The 21884-nt window shown below is 40.6% G+C and overlaps 1 protein-coding gene across 1 annotated transcript; it reads left to right on the top strand.

The window, feature by feature from the left end:
- Positions 1-4700: 4700 nt before the first annotated feature.
- LOC137261532 (uncharacterized) lies at positions 4701-19239 on the top strand. Its single transcript, XM_067799290.1, has 11 exons — positions 4701-4822; positions 4937-5076; positions 9357-11230; positions 12380-12518; positions 12961-13147; positions 13540-13633; positions 14241-14396; positions 15183-15283; positions 15514-15696; positions 16592-16832; positions 17390-19239. The coding sequence occupies exons 2-11, from the start codon at positions 4990-4992 to the stop codon at positions 17619-17621; spliced, it is 3294 nt and encodes a 1097-aa protein (XP_067655391.1). The 5' UTR covers positions 4701-4822; positions 4937-4989; the 3' UTR covers positions 17622-19239.
- The last annotated feature ends 2645 nt before the right edge of the window (positions 19240-21884 follow it).

Here is a 21884-nt window from a genome sequence, read left to right on the forward strand (position 1 = left end):
GATAATATTTTAACAATGCAGTGTTTCTTCATGTAGCTAGTACAAATGTGGATGACAGGTTATTGAACTCTTTCTTTTATTTATGATACTGACCAAGATTACACTGTTTAAAGATTTATAACAACTATTGGACTACTTATTCTAATTTATTAAAAATTATTTTGTTTCATTATGGAGGGCAGGTTTAACATGCTTGTAGCCACATTGGGGCTATCTGATGGCAACTTGAAATACATAATATATTTAATTCTGAAAATTTTTAAAGTTAAAGTTTTTTTCCCTTGTGATTCTTTCATGCAATTTCCAAGTGATAAATTTAAATGAAAAGAAACTAAATGAGTCAAAACAATGTGTAGGAAAATTAATCTAAAACTAAATTTAGATTTAACCTGAAAATTATAGCATATTTTCGATATGTGATGTGTTTTGTGTGTTTCCATTTTGAAAGGTTACATGATATGAATAAACCAAAACAGTCAAGCTCATTGCTTGATTTCACTGGATCCATCTATTTGCATTATTCTTCAGATAAGTGTGCAATATAAATTCAGAAGGTGCTTTTCAATGTGCCAATAGTTTGTCCTTACGTTCCTGAAGGTCTGAACATATATATCCTGAATGGTTTTGATGGACAATCTCAACAGTAACCTTACATGAGATTGAAGTCACTTTTTTTAGAGAAATAAGAAAACTGGCCTCATTTGCATACACAAAATCAAGTACTTTGTCTCGTAAATACGAGCCTAGGTGGAATTAAATGACAAATTCATTAGTTTTTCAATCTTCACATTCAGGGGAAGCAATGTACACTGAAAACAATTGAAAAATATATGTAGGAATGTTTCCTTGCTCTATCATGTCTATGCCACAGAATTGTACAAAAAGTATTCGGACAAAATGGCAAACATGTTTTATTGCAGAATCGCTTTGCAATTTTAAATGCGTGTTATCAGCAATTGCAATGTAAAATGGCACTGACATTATTTTAGGGAACAGCCAGTCATGTGATCTGTGGGTGTGTTGTCATCTGCTTTGTTTACATTACGTCGCAGCATGAACTGAACATGTGTTGAAAAGGTAAGGAACTGACCATCCAAATATATCAGATAGTGAAACAATTACATTTGGAGGGAAATCCTATTAGACACATAAGTAACCTACTTGAAGTCCCTTGGTCAACCACCTGGTCCTTTAGTAAAAATTTGTGCGAGATTCGACTGAGAACAAGCCGAGAAGCACTGAACCTCATACTGTCACTCCGCATGACTACAGGAAATTGGAAATGTTGGTAAAAGTGAACAGATATGACACTTAAGTCTGCAATTTCACTTACATAAAAACAATTATCAAAGACGTGTTGCATAGAAGAGCGTTTTTGGAAGGGAGATTAACTGAAAGAAGCAGCTTGCATGGTGTGAAGGAAACAGACGATTGGACTCTTGATAAATACTGGAGGAAAGTTATCTTTTCTGACGAAAGCAAGATAATGACTGGACTCAAAAAGCATGTTCACATCTTGAGAGAACAAGATGAAGGATGGAAACCCGACCTTGTGTCATCCCAAAATCACCGCCCTGGTATCATTTGGGGAAGGGTATCATGGCACAGAGTTGGGACATTGACAGCTATTGATGGCTGCATCAAGGCAACAAAGTATCAAGAAACACTACAGGATAATTTATGGTCAGTTATTGTCCAGCATTTTCCTGACGGAGGATACATTTTACAAGATGAAAATTCTCTGGTGCTCCAGATCAACGCCAGAATACACTGTCAGAAATCGCATAAATAACAAGTCCCGGCCTGCTCAAAGTCCAGACATCAATATTATCGAGAATGTGTGGTTATTTCTAAAAAAGGAAATAGCTGGGAAGAGCACATCATATCAATTCTAGTGAAAACCTTGTACACGAAATTCAAGACATGACCATTTATCACAGCTGCATCCTTGTTAAACTCCATTCCGAGGTGGATTATGAATGTTATCCGACTGAAGGGACTAAATATTAGGCAAGTTCCAGTTCACTGGAGAAAATATCTTACTGGCTAGCGACCAGTTATTGCCATTTTTACGCTGCTTTTAATGATTTGCTCCATTATTTATTAAGAGAATGAAATAAAATTTGTCCTAATGATAGATCAGCTATTCACCGATGTTTTCTGCTTGTTGCTGAATGTGTTTCTCCAAAACGCTGTCAACAAGAAGTGTTGTAGTGTATATTGTGCTTTCCCAACTACTAACAAAACCAATTATTGCCATTTCTGAATATTTTATGTTATTCACATATTTTGACATAAATTTGGTAATAAAACTATTGTTTCAAACCTTGACATATTGAAGAAATTTCATAATTAGAATTTGTTTTCAAAAAAAGAAATTTAAAAGAATAAAACTAGCTCTCACTGTGAATGTTGACGGACACTGATATAAGTTGATGGGAATATGGACATGTCACTTCAGGGTTGAACTTATGAAAGTTGACATTTTGAGTAGTCGTTTGCAATTTTCGCAACGTTTGTTTCCTCGGGGGAAAAATGAAAAGATAAGGGTGAAAATTGACAGTTATATTTTGTCAGTATTGTCTACATGGTATATGTCGAGTCCATAAAATGGAGATGGAAATTTGGGTCAATTCAAAGTTAAGTGATTGAATGTTTACTTTATGGGTATCTTCAGACAAGTTAATATCTGCACTTTTTATGGACTGAATTGTTAAGTCATAGATTCACAACACAGCCTGGATGATTTTCATTCAATTCTCATCGTTTATGAAATTTCATGTCAACACACTAATGGTCACGTGACATACCCAGATGTGTTTGTGTCTAGTCTTCCGAGTGAGTGAGCAAGTTTAATTTTACGCCGCACTCAGCAATATTCCAGCTATATGGCGTCGGTCTGTAAATAAGCAAGTCTGGATCAGACAATCCAGTGATCAACAACATTGTTCTGCACAATTAGGAACTGATGACATGTGCCTACAATGTCAGTGAGACTGACCACCTGATCCCGTTAGTTGGTTCTTACGACAAGCACAGTCGTCTCTCAAGGCAAGGAGGGGTTGCTGAAGGCCTATTCTACCCTGGGACCTTCATGGGTCCTCGTCTTCCCAGGGATCCACATCCCAAAACGAGCTGAACTCGATGTTCTGGTGATTTCGATGATTGCATTGCTAGTGCTATATCAGGGAAATGTGCGCTCGAATGGAGTGTAAGAACAGTTTCATTGGTAGGGCGGATGCTCAGTTCCAGTCGTGAGCTGTTTCATTGACACTGAAATCCAGAAGTTAAGGTATGTAAAGAGCAAATAAACACTGATATTATTTACCCAACATCATTAATACCACTTCAGATGCAATATCAGTAGCTTGTATAACAAAAAATGCTGAGGGAAATCCGGCAAGATCAGTCGTCTGCTGTTGATAGGTTATGTATTAAACAGGAAGCCACGCGATCAAAGCACTCCCTGGATGTGCAGAGGTCAAAAACACATACAAAATACACAGATGTTGTAAGCGGCTACAAATTCGCCAATACGATGTCGGAAAAACATGATATTTTAGTGTGAAATAGATGGATATATCTGTATCAATCAAGGTTAGCAAAAATAAAACCTTAAAGATATAAATTACGTTTCTGTCCTACATCCTCGAAAACCCCTAACACCAGGATATTGTAACGTCTACAACGTAAATTACTCTCAAAAAACCCAACTCTTGTAACCAATCGCTTTTTTGGATGTGTCAATGTGTGAAATACTATGGAAGTACAAGTAAAACTGTCTGCGCAAGGGGTTGGCGATAATTGGTACGCGGCGATAACTGGTCGCTAACCAATATAACTTTGAACTACCCTCTTCGGGACTAGTGATATGACGTTGCCATTTTGTCCGAATACTTTTTGCACGAATCTGTACACTAGGCAAACCTTCAGCGAAACATTTTGTCTTGAATCTCGTGGGCACTGCGTCTTTCTTCAGTCTAGCTTTTGGATTTTCATATCCCATTTGTGCAAGGCGAAATGGGTCTCTTTCGTATGCGTCCGACTCGAAATGATCGGAACACAGAACCGCATTCTTGCTTGGCTTCCAGTTTTTCTCTTCACGTTGACACCTATTTATCCAAACATTTCTCCTGTTTAAATCTGTACTTTCACTTGGAAAACGGAAGAAATGGTGGTACAATGCATTGTTCGATGATGCCGTGCATCCTGGGGCAACACAATACACCATCGTACATTTACTTGCTCCTTGGCAAGATGGCGGACTCTAGGCTCTTCTGACGTCACGAGCGGAAAAGTCACGTGGGTTCCAGCGGAATATGAATGCCGAAGCTCAGTTACAGCAGAGACCATATAATCTATTATATGGTCTCTGGTTACAGAAACTGTTGTCGCGATTAAAAAATAAATATACTCAATTTTAAATTGAAAATTTGTTTCTGAATTTATCTTCAACCCAGTAAATTATTGCAATTCTGCTCCTTTAAATTGCGTCAGGAGAAACACGCAACATAAACACTTTTTATATGTGTCAGCATTTATTGTATCTGATTATTCGATAATAACAGTAATATATCGCGTAGACAATGCTTAATTATGACGCTTTAAATTATGTTGTCATATAAATGATCAGACAAGATCAGACATAACCTTGCAGATCGTGACTATTTATAGTAACATACTCAAATTGGGAATTCCCCGGAAGTGAATAAATATCTTCATAACATGGCGGCGTGGTTTCAATTGTTTCGTCGGAAATACACAATGCGAGGAGGATACGGGACGTACTGAAGAGTAATGATCAGCAGTGATTTAATTACAGGTAGACTTGGGATTCCTGTACTATTTGTTTATGTTTAACTACGCAAACCACTTGAAGAATTATTATTACCATTAACATCGAGTTGGACTATATGTGGTCTACTTTCTCTTTCAGTTTGAATTTCCAAGAAAGGTTACCGGTGACTCGCGATCCATTCCGTTAGTGAAATGGCAAGGCGTGGTGGTGGTCGTGGCCGAAGCCGGGGACGTGGACGTGGACGTGGACGTGGACGTGGACGGAGACGTCCCTTTAAGGTATGAATGCTGGGTAAGAGTTCCGCCCGTAACCACCACCCCCAATCAAAAACCAAAATTACGAACTGACTTGCATACCTCGCTCAAAAAATACATTCAATAAAGTAAAACAGGTATAAAAAACCCAGTCAATGAACTTATTTCAGTGTTGGAAAATTACACCCGGGAAAGGATTCCCAGGAGCACATAAAAAGAGGGAGTACGGCGGAAGTCTTTTCATTTAAAGAACAACTGAACTCAATTTCTTGGTACTCTTTTCACCACTGCATATGAAAGACATCTGGTTAGTCATAAATGGAACGCCATTCTTTTTTTAAAAAAACTTGTGGTTAATTAATACCAAGCGCTTAAAAGTTGTTAAAGAGCCGTCTGCTTCAGGTTACATAACTCTGTCACCAGAGCCCTGCAGTGACATCATAGAAGGAACGATTTTCAGTTATTTGTATCCTTTAGGTCCTTTTGGTGACCTAAAGGATTTTGCATGAATATGATACTTTCTTCCTCGGAAACGAGGTCGTGGTCAAAGTAACATTATCATAAGTAATATAATATTGACCCCTGCCTTGCTTCCAATAGTGAAATTGTTTATGTTATAAGCAATGTCATGAAAAAATCCTAATGTCCATCAATAAAATGCATATTTTACTACCAGTGAAAAGTAATTTTGATTTTGTAAGTCAGTGAAAAGAAACTTAAATAGCATTCATCCTAAGACAGGGTGCCGCCACTTTTGAAAATCAGGAAGTCATGGGCCAAAGTCTGTTATAATTATTGAGATCATGGTTTGTTTCTTCAAGTTAGAAAATCAAAACTACTTTTTACTAGTAGTTAAATAAGCATTTGGATCATGGCTAAAAGGATTTTGCATGACACAACTTTTAACATAAGGACTTCTTCCAAGGAAGCAAGGTGGGGGTCGAAGTGACATTTATATTGCAAGCAATAATATATTGACTTCCACCTCCCTTCCAAGAGTGAAATTGTTATGTTATAAGCAATGCCATGTAAAATCCTATTGTCAATCAATAAAATACATATTTTACTACCAGTGAAAAGTAATTTTGCCTTTGTAAGTCGTTGAAAACAAACTTAAATAGCATTCATCCTAAGACAGGGGGGCCGCCAGTTTTGAAAATTGTGAATTCAAATCCATTTGAATTAGTGAGATTATGGTTTGTTTCATCAAGTTAGAAAATCAAAACTACTTTTTACTAGTAGTTAAATATGCATTTGAATCATAACGAAAAGGAGTTTGCATGACGTAACCTGTAATACTGCATGAAAATACTGCATGATAAATTTCTTCACTTGCTAAATTTACTTGGTTTGTAACGTTCACTCACCAGTATGTAGACACTTATCAATATACGTCTTTATACTTGGTCTCATAATCCTAGATTGTTTATAATCATACTTGTATGCATTTTGTGAATGTATAGCAGGAATGTAGTATCTAGACATTTTATAGTTTGCTTATATGAATCATACTTTGCACGGATGCACGCCCTAGTGTATGTCATCTGCATCTATACACTTCACGACAAAAACAATGCTTCTGTTGAAAGCTACAACAGCTTAACAAACACAAAATGCAAATATTAAAATTAAAGTTATAGGAGCAATGTCAGGCTATTACCTTCTTCGAGGAATGTATCCATCAATATCCACAAAAACAAGTGATATATAATTCATCTGCAGATTTCCCAAGTGATGTGTCTTTTAACAGTCTAATATACAAAAACGTGATGTATCGTTTCAGGTTTTTCACATGGCTGTATAGTTTCATTGGTTACCCAAGATAGCACACCTGGCAACTAATTGCATAATGTGTGTCATTCTTTTAAAAAAGTTATTTAGTTAGCCAATAATGAGCAATCAATCAATGTATTGGCGGTTAATCCTTCGAAAGAAGGGTGTTGTTTTTACATAGGCACAGACACGACAGAGTGTATTCAGTATAGATTAGTAAATGTACAGACATTAACATTACCTTTAGACGATTCCCCCATTCAAATCCGCATAATAGTAATTAATCAATCAGCGTGTTATCAGTTAATCCTTTGATCGATCCAGACACAAGAAATGCCAAACAGGGGCCTTTGTCTGGTAATCTAAGTGGCGTTACCACTAATTATACCTGTTATAAATTCATAAACTGAGCATCGAGTAAATGATGACAAGTAACGTGTAGGTTTATACCACCTAACACGGATTACAACCTAGCGACACCAAGTAATTTTGACAGAATCGCCTATGAAAACAAGGGTTGTAACTCAAAAACTAGACAAAGCAGGAGACAAAACTAAATGAGAGTAGATTGTGAGAACACAACAGCTTTCGCGATTTCAAGTTTGTACCAACCTGTAAACGAAATAGTTCAACGACTGGAAATGTAGATGAATTCTGCATAGACCCTCATATCTATACCTACTATTACGTCGTGGAGACGCGCCGCTCTGATTGGTTGAAATTTCATATGTGGTTGAGATTTGTGCACTGTTGTCAAAAAGGTCAATTTAAGGTAATTAAAGACCGAAATGAGCAGTTTTAATGACAGGGTTTCATTTATAGCGATGCCAGCAAGTGATTTATGAATTTTGACCCCCTTGAATATATGTGATCTTTAAGATTTTTATCATCAAATCCTGCCAAATGTCATGAAGTCCTATGGCTGGCCAGGTAGACCAACACACAAGCAGTTGGAATGACACAGCCAAATTTCTGCCTGCAGTACAGCACAGACTAAAGTTTTGTCTTGTCTTTTAAAACGAAACAAACCATCCTATTTTGAGTAAACATATGACAATTCCCTGTGTTTTGTCACACCTGCTGATTTTGAAAGAAGGCTTCAGGGTGATCTTTAACTTAGCATTTCAAAGGATATTTTTTGGGGTGTGTATACAAGTGGGGGGGTTAGGGGGTGACTGTGTGTAGGTGGGTACACAGGTTATGGACGGGGTGGGGGCTGTCTGTATATGTGTAGGTAGGTATACAGGTGGTGGATGGGAGTGGGGAAGGTCTGTATATGTGTAGGTATGTATACAGGTGGTGGATGGAGGTGGGGGAGGTCTGTATATGTGTAGGTAGGTATACAGGTGGTGGATGGGGGTGGGGGCTGTCTGTATATGTGTAGGTATGTATACAGGTGGATGGAGGTGGGGGAGGTCTGTATATGTGTAGGTATGTATACAGGTGGTGGGTGGGGGTGGGGGCTGTCTGTATATGTGTAGGGAGGTATACAGGTGGTGGATGGGGTGGGGGAGGTCTGTATATGTGTAGGTATGTATACGGGTGGTGGAGCTCTGAATGTGAATGTGTGTAGGTAGGTATACAGGTGACGGATGGGGGTGTGGGAGGTCTGTATATGTGTAGGTAGGTATACAGGTGGTGGATGGGGGTGGAGGAGGTCTGTATATGTGTAGGTAGGTATGCAGGTGATGGATGGGGGTGGGGGCTGTCTGTATATGTGTAGGTAGGTATACAGGTGGTGGATGGGGTGGGAGAGGTCTGTATATGTGTAGGTAGGTATGCAGGTGGTGGATGGGGGTGGGGGAGGTCTGTATATGTGTAGGTAGGTATGCAGGTGGTGGGTGGGGGTGGGGGCTGTCTGTATATGTGTAGGGAGGTATACAGGTGGTGGATGGGGTGGGGGAGGTCTGTATATGTGTAGGTATGTATACGGGTGGTGGAGCTCTGAATGTGAATGTGTGTAGGTAGGTATACAGGTGACGGATGGGGGTGTGGGAGGTCTGTATATGTGTAGGTAGGTATACAGGTGGTGGATGGGGGTGGAGGAGGTCTGTATATGTGTAGGTAGGTATGCAGGTGATGGATGGGGGTGGGGGCTGTCTGTATATGTGTAGGTAGGTATACAGGTGGTGGATGGGGTGGGAGAGGTCTGTATATGTGTAGGTAGGTATGCAGGTGGTGGATGGGGGTGGGGGAGGTCTGTATATGTGTAGGTAGGTATGCAGGTGATGGATGGGGGTGGGGGCTGTCTGTATATGTGTAGGTAGGTATACAGGTGGTGGGTGGGTGTGGAGGAGGTCTGTATATGTGTAGGTAGGTATACAGGTATGTAATTAAAAAAATGAAGTTTCTGGTGATATTGAAGCAGGGTAAACAGAGCAATTGGAAATGGGGTAGTCGGATTATTGCAGGGTAACAACTGTTTAAAATTGTCAAAAATTACATGGAGGTAAATGCTTAGATGTGTGTATAGGTAGATATACAGACAAGTAGATAAATATAGTTCCATAAATATACTTTCTTCTTTTCAGCCGCATCGTGCAGGCAAAGTGCAAAACCCTTTAGGCAGAGAGCGTGTGGAGGGCATTTTGGCATATTTGAGAAAGTGTGGTAGCAAACCACAAAGAGCTAAAGATATTGCGGAAGCCTGTGGTTATGAATCATCTCGAGAAGTGAACCCGACCCTGTACATGCTGTCAAAGAAGAGAGTAGTTCGGTTCACCAAGGGTCCCCCACCTCTGTGGTCGTGTAATCCTAATACCAGGCCTTCAGATCCAGTTCCTTCAGATATGTTAACCACAATGGATGCTATGAGGCTAGGAGAAAATTCACAGGATGGAATGTCAGTTGGGAGTATTGGTCATATGGAATCATCTCCAGTGGATTTTAAGAGAGGATTTGGTGGAATGGTCACAGGTAGCAGGAGGCAGGCTGATGAAGGTACGTGGTTAGGAGAATCATTCACACCAAGGAAAGTTGATGAGACTTTGGATCAGGGCCTGGACTCCCCTACTCAACAGCAGTCAGTACCGAGTTGTGTTGAAGATGACAATGATGGCGATGATGATGACGATGATGATGATGATGATGATGACAGTGCAGAGATGAAGGACTATGATGACATGGATGATGAATCGTTTGACATCAATGACAGAGTGAATGATCTGATTGCCAATAGTCAGAGCAACTATCAGTATGTGGCCTGGTCGCCAGGAACTGTTGACTCTCAGAGTTCAGATCCAGATTTACCAGACCAGTCAGCAGAAAACATGGCAGCCAGACCAGCCATTGCTGCTGGAGAATCAGAATCTCCAGACACTGAGCTGTGTTTCAGGGACCTTGTGTTAAAGACCCTAGGAAATCGTCTGTTGAAAACTGGAGCTAGTATAGTTATCGTGAGTGCTCTGAAGTCCAGCAAAGAATCTGTAGAAGAAGCCCTGCAGGATCTATTTAAGGAGAAACTGGTGGATCGAACTGGCTCAGCCTGGATGGTGACATCAAAAGGAGAAGAGTATCTGGAAGAAAAGGGTTTATCTGGGCCAGTGAAGAAATTGCAACCGAATGTTGCTCGAGGGAAGATGAACATTTGTCACCCACCCAAAAAGGGAGCAAGTCAAGGGCTTCCTCTTTCTCCACTGGAACTGTTAGGGTCAAACACTCAATATGGGGTGAAGGGGGTGGGCAGGGGTCAAATTCTGGCTATGATTGCTGCAGACATCCAAGGGGCCACTCAGCGGCATGCCAACAAGTCTCCAAAGATGCTTACGAGCCTGAGACCTGACTCTGTAATTGGGCAGATTGATGGAGGCCCACAGTCGAGATGGCAGACAAGACCAGTAGGTTTGTCTGACCAGGGTGCCACTAACCAGCTTCCAGTCATGTCATACAACACAAGGGATATGGGTTCATCATCACAAGGATCAGCCAGGTCACATCCAGGTGTGTCTTCCCACACTATAACTGGAAGTTTGTCGTTTGTGTCACAGGGCCATCCAGGAGGCTCTTCAATCCAACAACAGCATGCAGCCATGTCCCAGTCCTCTACACGATCCTTGCCACCGACGCCCATGGACCTTATCCAACAGGAACAAGGCCAAGTCATCTCATCCAGTCCTTCTCACAGCTTTGTTCCAAGAGGAAGTCATGATCCAATGTCACCTTTCATGACAGAGTCATCTCCTGGACCACAATCACTTCCGACCAGATCACAAGTTGGCACTGCATCTGTTCCTAGTCAGGCAGGAGGCTTAAACAGTCTTCCGTGTGGCACTTTAGAGATCACAGCGGAGACTTTCGCGGGTGTTAACAAGAACCCAGTTAGTGCCCTCATGGAGTATGCACAGTCACGGCAGTCCACCGCCAGGATAGAAGTCATCAGCCAGTGGGGGCCGTCCCACAAACCAAAGTGAGTGTACATAAATATATTTGTAAATATGTCTGTGTGTTTTGTAGGTCTGGCAGTGAAGTAAGGTATGTGTAGGTCTGTCGACATTAGTAGTATTAAGGGTCCATGCATGCAATATGAGGCAGTGATTCAAAAATATGTTGAAAAGCCACTTGCCACAGGGCAAGTAACTTCAAGAGAGTAAGAATAATGTTCAGCTTGCCCAGATTTTATGACACAATGTGTGATGTTAATGTTTACTGGACTATTTATCGAAGAATGATCATTTCACTGTCACAGTGTTCTTATTGCGAATTTCAGTAGCTTCACTATGAGCAGATATGAAATTAAATTATTTACAGTTTCAAACCATGAGTGGAAATGTCTGGTAATCCATGGACAAGTAAGATACCATTATTTGATCGCCTAAAATGAAAACTGACTTGTCCTGGGCATCGGGCGATTCGATTTTTGAACCCTTGTGAGGGTCCTATAAATGATTAGGGTAGAGAATTATTTTATTTGATAATGTCTTTTGAGCCAGGAAATACTCATTTCTGCTATGAAAGGAACAACCAGAAACTTAGCAAAGCCATACATGTGTAATTGGTAGAGTGAATAACACTGTGTGTCCCTTTCAAAGGAGTGAATTTTAAGGGGGTGCATTCTCTACATTTGTGCTTACTTGATCAAGTTGATGCACATATCTGCATTATGTAACACCTGGCTTGATTTGTGTACAAACAACATTGTACACCTGTAATACTGCTGAAACAAATATCTGCTCATGAGACACTCACAACTGTGCAATTGACTCTGCTTTTAGCAGAGCTTTCTTATGAAGGGGGAAAGGGTTTTGTCCCTTTTATTGGCAATGACAGTGAAGTACTGGATCTGCATGTTGTACTGACAGTGAAGATCTGTATGTCTGTCCAGGTACTGACAGCGAAGTTCTGTATGTCTGTCCAGGTACTGGCAGCGAAGTTCTGTATGTCTGTCCAGGTACTGACAGCGAAATTCTGTATGTCTGTTCAGGTACTGACAGCGAAGTTCTGTATGTCTGTCCAGGTACTGACAGTGAAATTCTGTATGTCTGTCCAGGTACTGACAGTGAAGTTCTGTATGTCGTTAGGCCTGACAGTGAAGTACTGGGATCTGTATGTTGTGTAGGTTTGTGCTGGCAGCGTTTGTTGGCTCGCGCCAGTTCCCAGGGGTTGAGTGCAGCAACAAGAAGGATGGGAAGAAGGAAGCGGCCGATGTTGCAATGAGGATATTACTGGCAGAAGGTCAACAGACACAGACCAAATCGGTGAGTTGTCATTTCAACATGTTTTCTTGACATAATAAAGAGGTTGATATCCATAAAAAGTGCCTTCCTGATATGTTTTACTTCTAAATGCCATTCAGAGACATTTGTGTAGACATCAGACACAGCTGCAGGCAATATTGGTGAGTTTTTATCATTTAGCTAGTTGCCATGAGAATATTGTTCAATCAGACCCTGGCTGGTTTGATGATTTGAACTTGCAATTGGACAAGTTTTTAATTGTCGCAACTAAAAATGACAGCAAGAAGAACCCCTGCCTTACACAAGTAGTATTATTAAGTAGCCAGTACGAATGAGCATCACTGTTCTCAGTGACGTTTTTCTTTTTATAGATTAGCTCAGATTACTGACATGTAGAATTGAGCTATTTTAAATAGCCTGTGCCCATTTTACCTTATTGTGTCGTTGTGTTTGATTGTGCCAGGTGGACAGAACACTGGTCCCCTCGTCGACAATGACACACTTTGACAAGATTGGTGCTCTGACGCACCAGGCCTTCAACCAGCTGATAGCCACCATACCGGACACAATGGCTGGACGCAAGATCATCGCTGGGCTTGTGATGAAGAGGAACCCAGAAGATACTGGCATTGTCATCAGCGTTGGTTCAGGTGAGTTTTCGGCATTGGTTCATGTGACATAACAATTGGGATATATTTTAACAAGTATTTTCCCAAGTAATCTTTATCACGCCTTCCCCAACCATAGGTTGGTTTGTGATGTTCTTAAATGGCAATTACTGCAGACAAGCTTCTGCATGTATGTTGGCATTATGGTGCAGAGGCATATATAGGCAGTACAATAATGAAGATATCAGCATAAATATGGGCAGTACAATATTGATGATATCAGCCTGTGTTGTTCCATAAATGTTCCATAAATATAGGCAGTACAATACTGATGATATCAGGATATAGTCAGTATGATGCTGATATGGTCATATACTGGTATAACAAGACATTGGTATAAGTAGTATATATTTTCCACGTGAATTTGTTGCCAGGCAACCGGTGTATCACAGGGCAACAGTTGAGCCTGGAAGGCAACACAGTAAATGACTGCCATGCGGAGATCATCACCAGACGAGGATTCCTCAGGTCAGTGACATGACGTCATGACGTCTCCACACACAGATTTTGAACATGGCTGTGGCCACATTTAGATCCACATTTGAGTTCATTGTTTGGAGCCAATGTTTGATCTTCCTGCTATGTTAGACAGGGAATACAAAACAGCAGCAATATTCACTCAGCAGGCAATACTTGGCACTGTCATGGTGGATGCTTTCTAGAGTTCCTTCTCATGAATTTCATATTTTAAGTTTTGTAAAATGATGACGACAGTTGTGGGACATATGCCAAGTAAGATGACACAACACAAAAGGTAAAACAGATTGTATGATATACATGCCACCAACACATAACACACAATTTAGCCTTTTCGTCCATGCTGCAGGGGTGGATGGACATGGTATTGGTCTGACAGATATTGACATGATCCTGTTCTCTTGTCTCCTAGGTTCCTCTGTGTCCAAGTTGCAGGGCTATGTATTAGCTGGACATGGTATTGGTCTGTCCAATATTGACATGATCCTGTTCTCTTATCTCCTGGGTTCCTCTGTGTCCAAGTTGCAGGGCTATGTATTAGCTGGACATGGTATTGGTCTGTCTGATGTTGACATGATCCTGTTCTCTTGTTTCCTAGGTTCCTGTATGCGCAGCTGGAGACATACCAGCTCGGCAGTCCTCATGACCTGTTTGAAGTGGGTCAAACTGGAAAACTCCGGATCAAACCAGGCATCAGTCTCCATCTGTACATCTCAACAGCACCATGTGGAGATGGAGCCCTCTTTTCTCCCAGGTAACTATGGTAACTCACTACTGTTTTAGAAATAACTGAAATGACGGAGAATTCCCATAAGGAGATCTGGTGGTGAATGTGTGATCTAGATAGTTCATGTTGACTGGATAAGACTGTTAGACAGTCTAATATAGGATAGCTCTGACTGCAGCATAAAGTGCAATTCATTTGTTTCCAGCACCATATGTAAATCCTGCCCAGAAACCATCTGTTCTGTAATTGTATGACACAAGTTTCACTATGGCAGCCTCCATTACAGATTATGCTTTAAAGAATATTTTGACAAAGTAGTCATAGAACAAAACAATTTCTGGTGTCTGAGATTTTTTGTCAGTACGGACCAAATTTACTACATAGTCTCCTTTGCTTCAAATGCATGATTGTGAGTGACTGAGTGAGTTTAGTTTTACACAACACTCAGCAGTATTCCGGCTACATGGTGGCGGCCTGTAAATAATCAAGTCTGGACCAGACAATCCAGTGATCAATAGATTGAACATTGATCTACGCATTTGGGTTCTCATGACATGTCTTATACCTGACTAATCCCATTACTTGATTCTTATGACAGGGTTACTGAACATCTAAAGCGGACCTTAATGGGTGCACGAGACAGTTGATAATATGACACTATAACGCTGACAGGGTGAAAAAAACCCCAATACACTCCTCTTTCTTAGATTTCTTTACATTTACCTGAACACATTCATGGTCTCTCACTCCAGAATACATTCCATTGCAAATATTACTTCACCAACTGAACTATTTTGCCTAACTTCTGTGCAGGGATGCTGAGTCGAACAGGGGCAAAGAGACCTTTGACCGCCAACACCATCCGACCTTCACCAGTGGCGTGCAGGGCCTGCTTAGAACCAAGATGGAGGGAGGTATGTCACATGACATCCTTTGTCACCGTGGTTAAGGATTTAAATAATTTTCAGTGAACTACTTGGCATCTGTTGTCCCAACCAGTTTCCATATTTGTTGTGCCATCTCTAAATAATTTTGTTAAAATGATGGATTTCGATGAAGACATACTTTTTCTAAATTCATGAACTGTTTTATAGTATTACTATTGCCATGGTAACATAATGACACAGAAACTCCTTGTTGCCAGGTGAAGGTACAATCCCAATTGAATCTGACTTCGTGGCCCAGACGTTTGATGGGATCCAGCGTGGTGAGAGACTGAGGACAATGTCGTGTACTGACAAGATCTGCAGGTGGAATGTTGTTGGGATGCAGGGGGCGCTGTTGTCTCACTTCCTGGAGCCCATATATCTGGATTCACTCACTCTGGGTAAGATTGATCAGTATATTTGTCATTGTTTATGATACACTATGTAGAGAAACCTTGCCTTGTCTAGACTCCTTGTCGACAGATGTCATGTGCAGTATCTTCTTCATTGTATTGCTCTGTTATAGTTCTGGTGTATGCTGTTTGTCTTAGTGCAAGTGTATCGGGAATCTCATACATCAACTATATCTGCACCAGTAAATACAAGTTCAGGCCTGAGGTTTGCCGAGGAGTTCTAAACTGTTCTTAACAAGTGTAATGTGTCAGGTTACTGGCGATTATATTGATCTGACATTGACAATGTTTTATATGCACTTGACTTTGAATAATTGTCGGCTGATGCAGTATGAATAGAGAATTATTTTGCCCATGTGGCAAATATTCAAGAATCAAAACTAATAATTTTCTCACTATTTATGATGTTCCTATTGTTTGTGGTGGTGTTGCATCGACTGACCAGAGAGACCTTTCAATGTTTTGCCCAATACTTTTAGCAGGTACCATTAAAAAGTTTATTGATATTTATCACATGGATCGTCTTGTCTTGAACCAGGTGATGTGTTCAATTCAAATGTATTTGGATCAAGTCTCCCCTTAAATCCAGCACCTACTAAACATGAATGACCTTCAGACACATGTGGGATGGTGGGGTAGCCCAGTGGTCAAAGTGTTGGCTTGTTGAAGACCCGGGTGCGTGAAGCCCCTTTCAGGGTGTCCCCCACCATGGTACTGCTGAAACATTGCTAAAAGCGATGTAAAACCATTCTCAGTCACTCACAAGTACGTTAATATACATTACTGAGTGACTGCTTGACAGACCACTCTAGCTGTTACTTCTATACCTGTTTAAACTTTTGAAACAGTCTTTCGATGTAGCGTTTTTCTGAATCTGTTGCAGGATTCTTGTATGACCACGGACACCTGGCAAGGGCTGTGTGTTGCCGTGTCAACAAATTGGAACCCCCTATCGATACTCTGCTTCCCTCATTGTTCCATCTCAACCATCCCTGGCTGGGACGTGTCACAGCATGTGACCCCCCACGGGAGACGCAGAAGACCAAGTCTCTCAGCATCAACTGGAGCCTAGGAGACCCGAGACCAGAAGTCCTAGACGGCCCGCTGGGACTGTGTCATACAGCGTAAGTACTGTGTAGAGGACTGTGTCATACAGCGTGAGTACTGTGTAGATAACTGTGTCATACAGCGTAACTATTGTGTAGTGGACTGTGTCATACAGCGTAAGTATTGTGTAGTGGACTGTGTCATACAGCATAAGTACTGTGTAGTGGACTGTGTCATACAGCGTAAGTACTGTGTAGAGGACTGTGTCATACAGCGTAAGTATTGTGTAGTGGACTGTGTCATGCAGTGTAAGTATTGTGGAGTGGACTGTGTCATACAGCGTAAGTATTGAGTAGAAGACTGTGTCTTAAAGGGTACGTATTGAGTAGAGGACTTTGTCATAAAGCATAAGTATTGAGAAAAAGATGAGGTCAAACAGTAGCGCAAATAGAGATGTGTGTCAAACATCGTAAGTATTGACTTGGGGACTATGACATACCACGTACCTATTGACTATTACCACTGTGAGTATTGATTAGAGGGACTGTCATGATAAGAATGTTATGCTGTCACTTTTCTTGTAGTGTTCATCCTCCGCCAGTTTTGTAACAAGGATGATGTTTAACTGTTTCAGAATTGAGAAAAGCTATTTCTCTCGGCTTACAAAAAAGAATCTGTACGATAGTTTCAAGAAAGTTGCGACCAGGTTTGGCCGCAGTGACCTCCTTGAGGCAGAAACCTACCACAAGGCCAAGATGATGGCAGTAGACTTCCAAACAGCAAAGTCTGCCATGTTGAAAAAATTCAAAGAAAACAAATATGGTCCTTGGGTATCAAAGCCTGTTGAAGAAGAAATGTTCTGTTAGTGGGATGCTTTAACGTTACACTTGCAGAACGAGCCAGTAGAGGGCGCCAGCTGGAGGGAAGGTAACCCTGAGCTGCTCAAACAAACAGAGCTTGAGACATGCTTGTTGTTGTTTATTTGCTCCATGTCGCTACGTCTTGCAATGTATTGGCTGTCATTAGTCCTACAGATTGTACTGTTTGTAAGAAGTGGAAATATTTTAGTTAGGAGCAAACAGAATTTGTTTCTTTTGAATTATTTTGTCTCGTTTCAACATTTTGAATATTTTTTCTTTATTGATAGTCATACATTGATGTTTAGGCCATTTGTAAAAGAAGTTTGGAAAAATAGCCAAAGGCTTACCATGTATTTTTGTTTAATAATCACATATGTTTGAAATAAGGGGAAAGTAATTCCTGCATATTTCCACATGACCAATTATAATCAAATGTTGCAAGATGATCAAAGGGATGTCAAACACTTCGATATTATGTGGCAACACACAGCCAACTGCGCTGAAGCTTGTCACACACAGCACCTGTCAGGTACCTCAAGTCAAGTTCTTGAAAAGTTTGAATTTAGAAGAATTGATGGCAATAGTGATTAATGGACTATCTGTGGCCTGTTGGGAAGTGATCGATGGAATGTCTGTGATCTGTTAGGAGGTGATCGATGGAGTGTCTGTGGTCTCTTGGGAAGTGATCGATGGAGTGTCTGTGGTCTGTTGGGAAGTGATCAATGTAGTGTCTGTGGTCTGTTGGGAAATGATCGATGGAGTGTCTGTAGTCTGTTAGGAAGTGATTGATGGAGTATCTGTGATCTGTTGGGAAGTGATCGATGGAGTGTCTGTGATCTGTTTGGAAGTGATCAATGGACTATTTGTTGTCTGTTGGGAAGTGATCAATGTAGTGTCTGTGGTCTGTTGGGAAGTGATAGGGTTGGCTGCTGGGTTGTTGCTGGAATATCGAAGTTGTGTCTGACATCCCTGGTAGCGTCATGCAGCAAAACCCAACAACAGGACGTGCTGACACTTTCTACTCAATATTCTTTATTTGAAACCATTTGTAGTTGAGAAGTTCATGGTGCGTATATCAGATAGATTGCTCTTCTACTATTAATTCCAATATTGTCATGATTATATATTTGTATCAAAGGCTGTAGATAATGACTTGATTTTGTGTTTGTACAGAAGGCTGCATATGTGGTAATAATGACTTGATTTTGTGTTTGCAATGTGTCCAGACAGTGAAATTCTCAGTAAATATTTACTTGTACACTCATTGAAAAAAATGTAGGTTATAATTGTCAGGTGTATTGGCATCATTTTGTTGCTCAAACATTAATGTTTTGTTGTTTATATTCTGCAGTGTGATGAATGTATGCAACAGTGATCAGTGTACAGGACACTTCATATGGACAACTTTTTAAATTCCTTTTCATGACATTTCGAGAGCTATTTCTTGCCCCTTTATCGGGTGATATACCATAAGTGTTGAGGAATAATCAGACAGTGAAGCTGTTATGTGATGTGATAACACGATCTCTGAATGGTGTGTTTCCCTTCAGTGAAACATTTTGAATGTAAATAAATGTATTTTGCTGCTATTATCATGAAAATAAAGATGTTTTCTCACAAAGTATTACTGTGGGCTCTCTTTCATGTTTTGCTGAACATTGATTGATATATTACTGCATCAATGAATAGGTGGGGAGATACAGTGTTCCCAGAAATTATTGAGAAAATCTTTGTTTTTTTCTAATGATGCTAAGATTGGAAAAAGGGCTTTCACTAAGCACTAAGCATACTAAATAAGGGAGACAACTCTTGAAGGGTTAGAAGGCAGCTCATTACGTCAAGAGTTATCTCCCTTGTCTGAGCAGACGGCTTCCTGTGTTGACATGGCAGAATTTACAGCAAGAGAGAAAAGAAAGCTCATTCTAGATGATTTTGAAAGGGGTGAGGCTGATGCTAAAGTGTTAGCTTGTAGACATGGTATTCCTCTGTCTACAGTATACAGAACTTTGAAGAATATTCAAACAGGAACCGGGATAGAGCACAAAGCAGGGGCAGGTCGGCCTAGGAAATTCAGTGTTGTGGATCGCCGAAGACTTGGGCAGATTGTGAGTAGGGGCAAACTGAAAAGTGTTGAGAACATCAGAAATGAAATGATTAGCAGAGGAAGTCCTCAGGTATGCAATGAAACAGTTAGGCAGGAATTACAGAGACTTAATTGGGTGAAAAAACATGGAATTCCCTCGCCGTTGATGAAAGATGCACAAAAGAAAAAACATTTAAACTGGTGTCGGGCTCATGAAAATCAAGATTGGGATAATGTTTTCTTTTCGGATGAAAGTTCTGTTTGGCTTTTCCCTAATTGTGTGAAAATTTGGACCAAAGATACTGTCAAACCTATCTACCAGCGACCAAAACATAGCCCGAAGTTTCACATGTGGGGTGGCATATCGGCTCGCGGAGTGACGCCATTGTGTGTTTTCACGGGAAACTTGACAAAAGAAAGATACGTTGACATTCTAAATGGTCACCTTCTTCCGACAGCACAAACATTGTATGAAGATGATTGGATTTTCCAGCATGATAATGACCCAAAACACACTGCGCGCTACACAAAACAGTGGTTGTCGGGCGAAAATGTTCAAGTTTTAGACTGGCCCAGTTACAGCCCAGACCTAAACCCAATTGAGAATGTGTGGGGAGTCATGAAGGACAGAATAAACCAAAAGGGACTGAGAAATATTGAAGATATGAAGGCCGAGGTGGTCCAATATTTGGATACCCTGTCACACGATTACCTACAAACTTTGATGGGTAGTGTGCCTAGGCGTATTCAGGCATGCATTGCTGAGCGAGGAGGTCTAACAAAGTACTAAAACAAGACTGAGACTGTAAAAGGATGATGTTTTAACATGTTTATGTAAGTAAAACGCCAGAAGTTAATAAACGTAATGAGTTACATGACGCAACATGATTCTCAATAATTTCTGGGAATACTATACGTCTACTTTTCTCAATAGGATGTCTCTCATGATATATATTCTGCTAAGATATACGTATCAGGAGTAGATGTAGTGATCAGGTTAATCAATTTTTTATTTACTACAGTAGGTCGCACTTAAGGCGTGTGTGTGAAATAATATTCATGCTGGTAATCAATAAAATGTCTGCTCAACAAACGGATAATGTACTAAAATCCATACAAACATGATAATAAACTAATTAGGATTTTACGACAAAATATAAAGACGTTCACAGACATGGCCATTTTACAGTCCAAATATAATTTACCACTGACATATGAACTGGCATATGAAATGTTAATGAGCAAATATGCTTTCCCCTTTGTTGATCAATGTATACCATACGACCAATTGCAAGTGCGGGTGGCGCAGCACAGATTGCAAACCAGTCAAGAACTATGGGATATCATTTGGGTACAATTAGAACAAATGCTTGCCACTAACATAGCAATGTCCCTGGACGCCAAAGAAGAATGAAATATGCATAACATATTCAATGCACTTTACTTTTTGCTCACACACAAAATGCGTGAAATGACTGGTGTCTGGATAAGCACCCAGTGTAGGCTGTGAACAAACATGAGGATATTGGTTGCAGTGCTTTATGGAATATTGCGTAAACAGAAGTTCGAAAAGTGGACAAAGTGTTGTGGTCATATTGAAAATAAGATCAAGGTCACCCAAATAGTCGACTTAATCCCCCAATGTAGGTTGTCACCAAATTTGAAGACATTGTGTACAGCAGATCATGAGATATGGCATTAACAAGAGTTTGAAGAATGGTCAGAGTCACGGTGACCTTGAAAATAAGGTCGGGTCAACAAAACTGACTGGTGCCTGCGCATTCCCTCAATGTAGGCTGTCACCAAATTTGAAGACATTGGGAACTGCAGTTCATGAGATATATCAAGAGTTTGAAGGGTGGACAAAGAGTCGTGGTGACCTTGAAAACAAGGTCAAGGTCACCCAAGTCGCCTGGTGCATGCATAATTCCGCTATGTAGGTTGTCACCAAATTTGAACACATTGGCTACATCAGTTGAAGAGATATCGCGTTAACAAGAAACCGGACGTGCGTACTACGGACGCTGCTGAACACCTAGTCCGATGTTCCGCGTTGCGGCGGGGTACGAAAACAACAGCAACAACCACTGCTCGGAAATTACTCTGGACCAGTGTCCCTTTAAAGTCGCAGTCACGCCACTGCAAATTTATTTGAACTGAACATAGTTTGTTTCTAAGGATTTGAT

This window comes from Haliotis asinina, chromosome 14, assembly GCF_037392515.1.
Source record: "Haliotis asinina isolate JCU_RB_2024 chromosome 14, JCU_Hal_asi_v2, whole genome shotgun sequence".
Classification (NCBI taxonomy): domain Eukaryota; kingdom Metazoa; phylum Mollusca; class Gastropoda; order Lepetellida; family Haliotidae; genus Haliotis; species Haliotis asinina.

What these genes read in the sequence shown, in the direction of transcription:
- LOC137261532 (XM_067799290.1), top strand. Translation starts at nt 4,990, where the DNA reads ATGGCAAGGCGTGGTGGTGGTCGTGGCCGAAGCCGGGGACGTGGACGT. An exon ending in GACGGAGACGTCCCTTTAAG is followed by an intron (nt 5,077 to 9,356) that starts GTATGAATGCTG and finishes TCTTCTTTTCAG; the next exon opens with CCGCATCGTGCAGGCAAAGT. An exon ending in GGGCCGTCCCACAAACCAAA is followed by an intron (nt 11,231 to 12,379) that starts GTGAGTGTACAT and finishes TATGTTGTGTAG; the next exon opens with GTTTGTGCTGGCAGCGTTTG.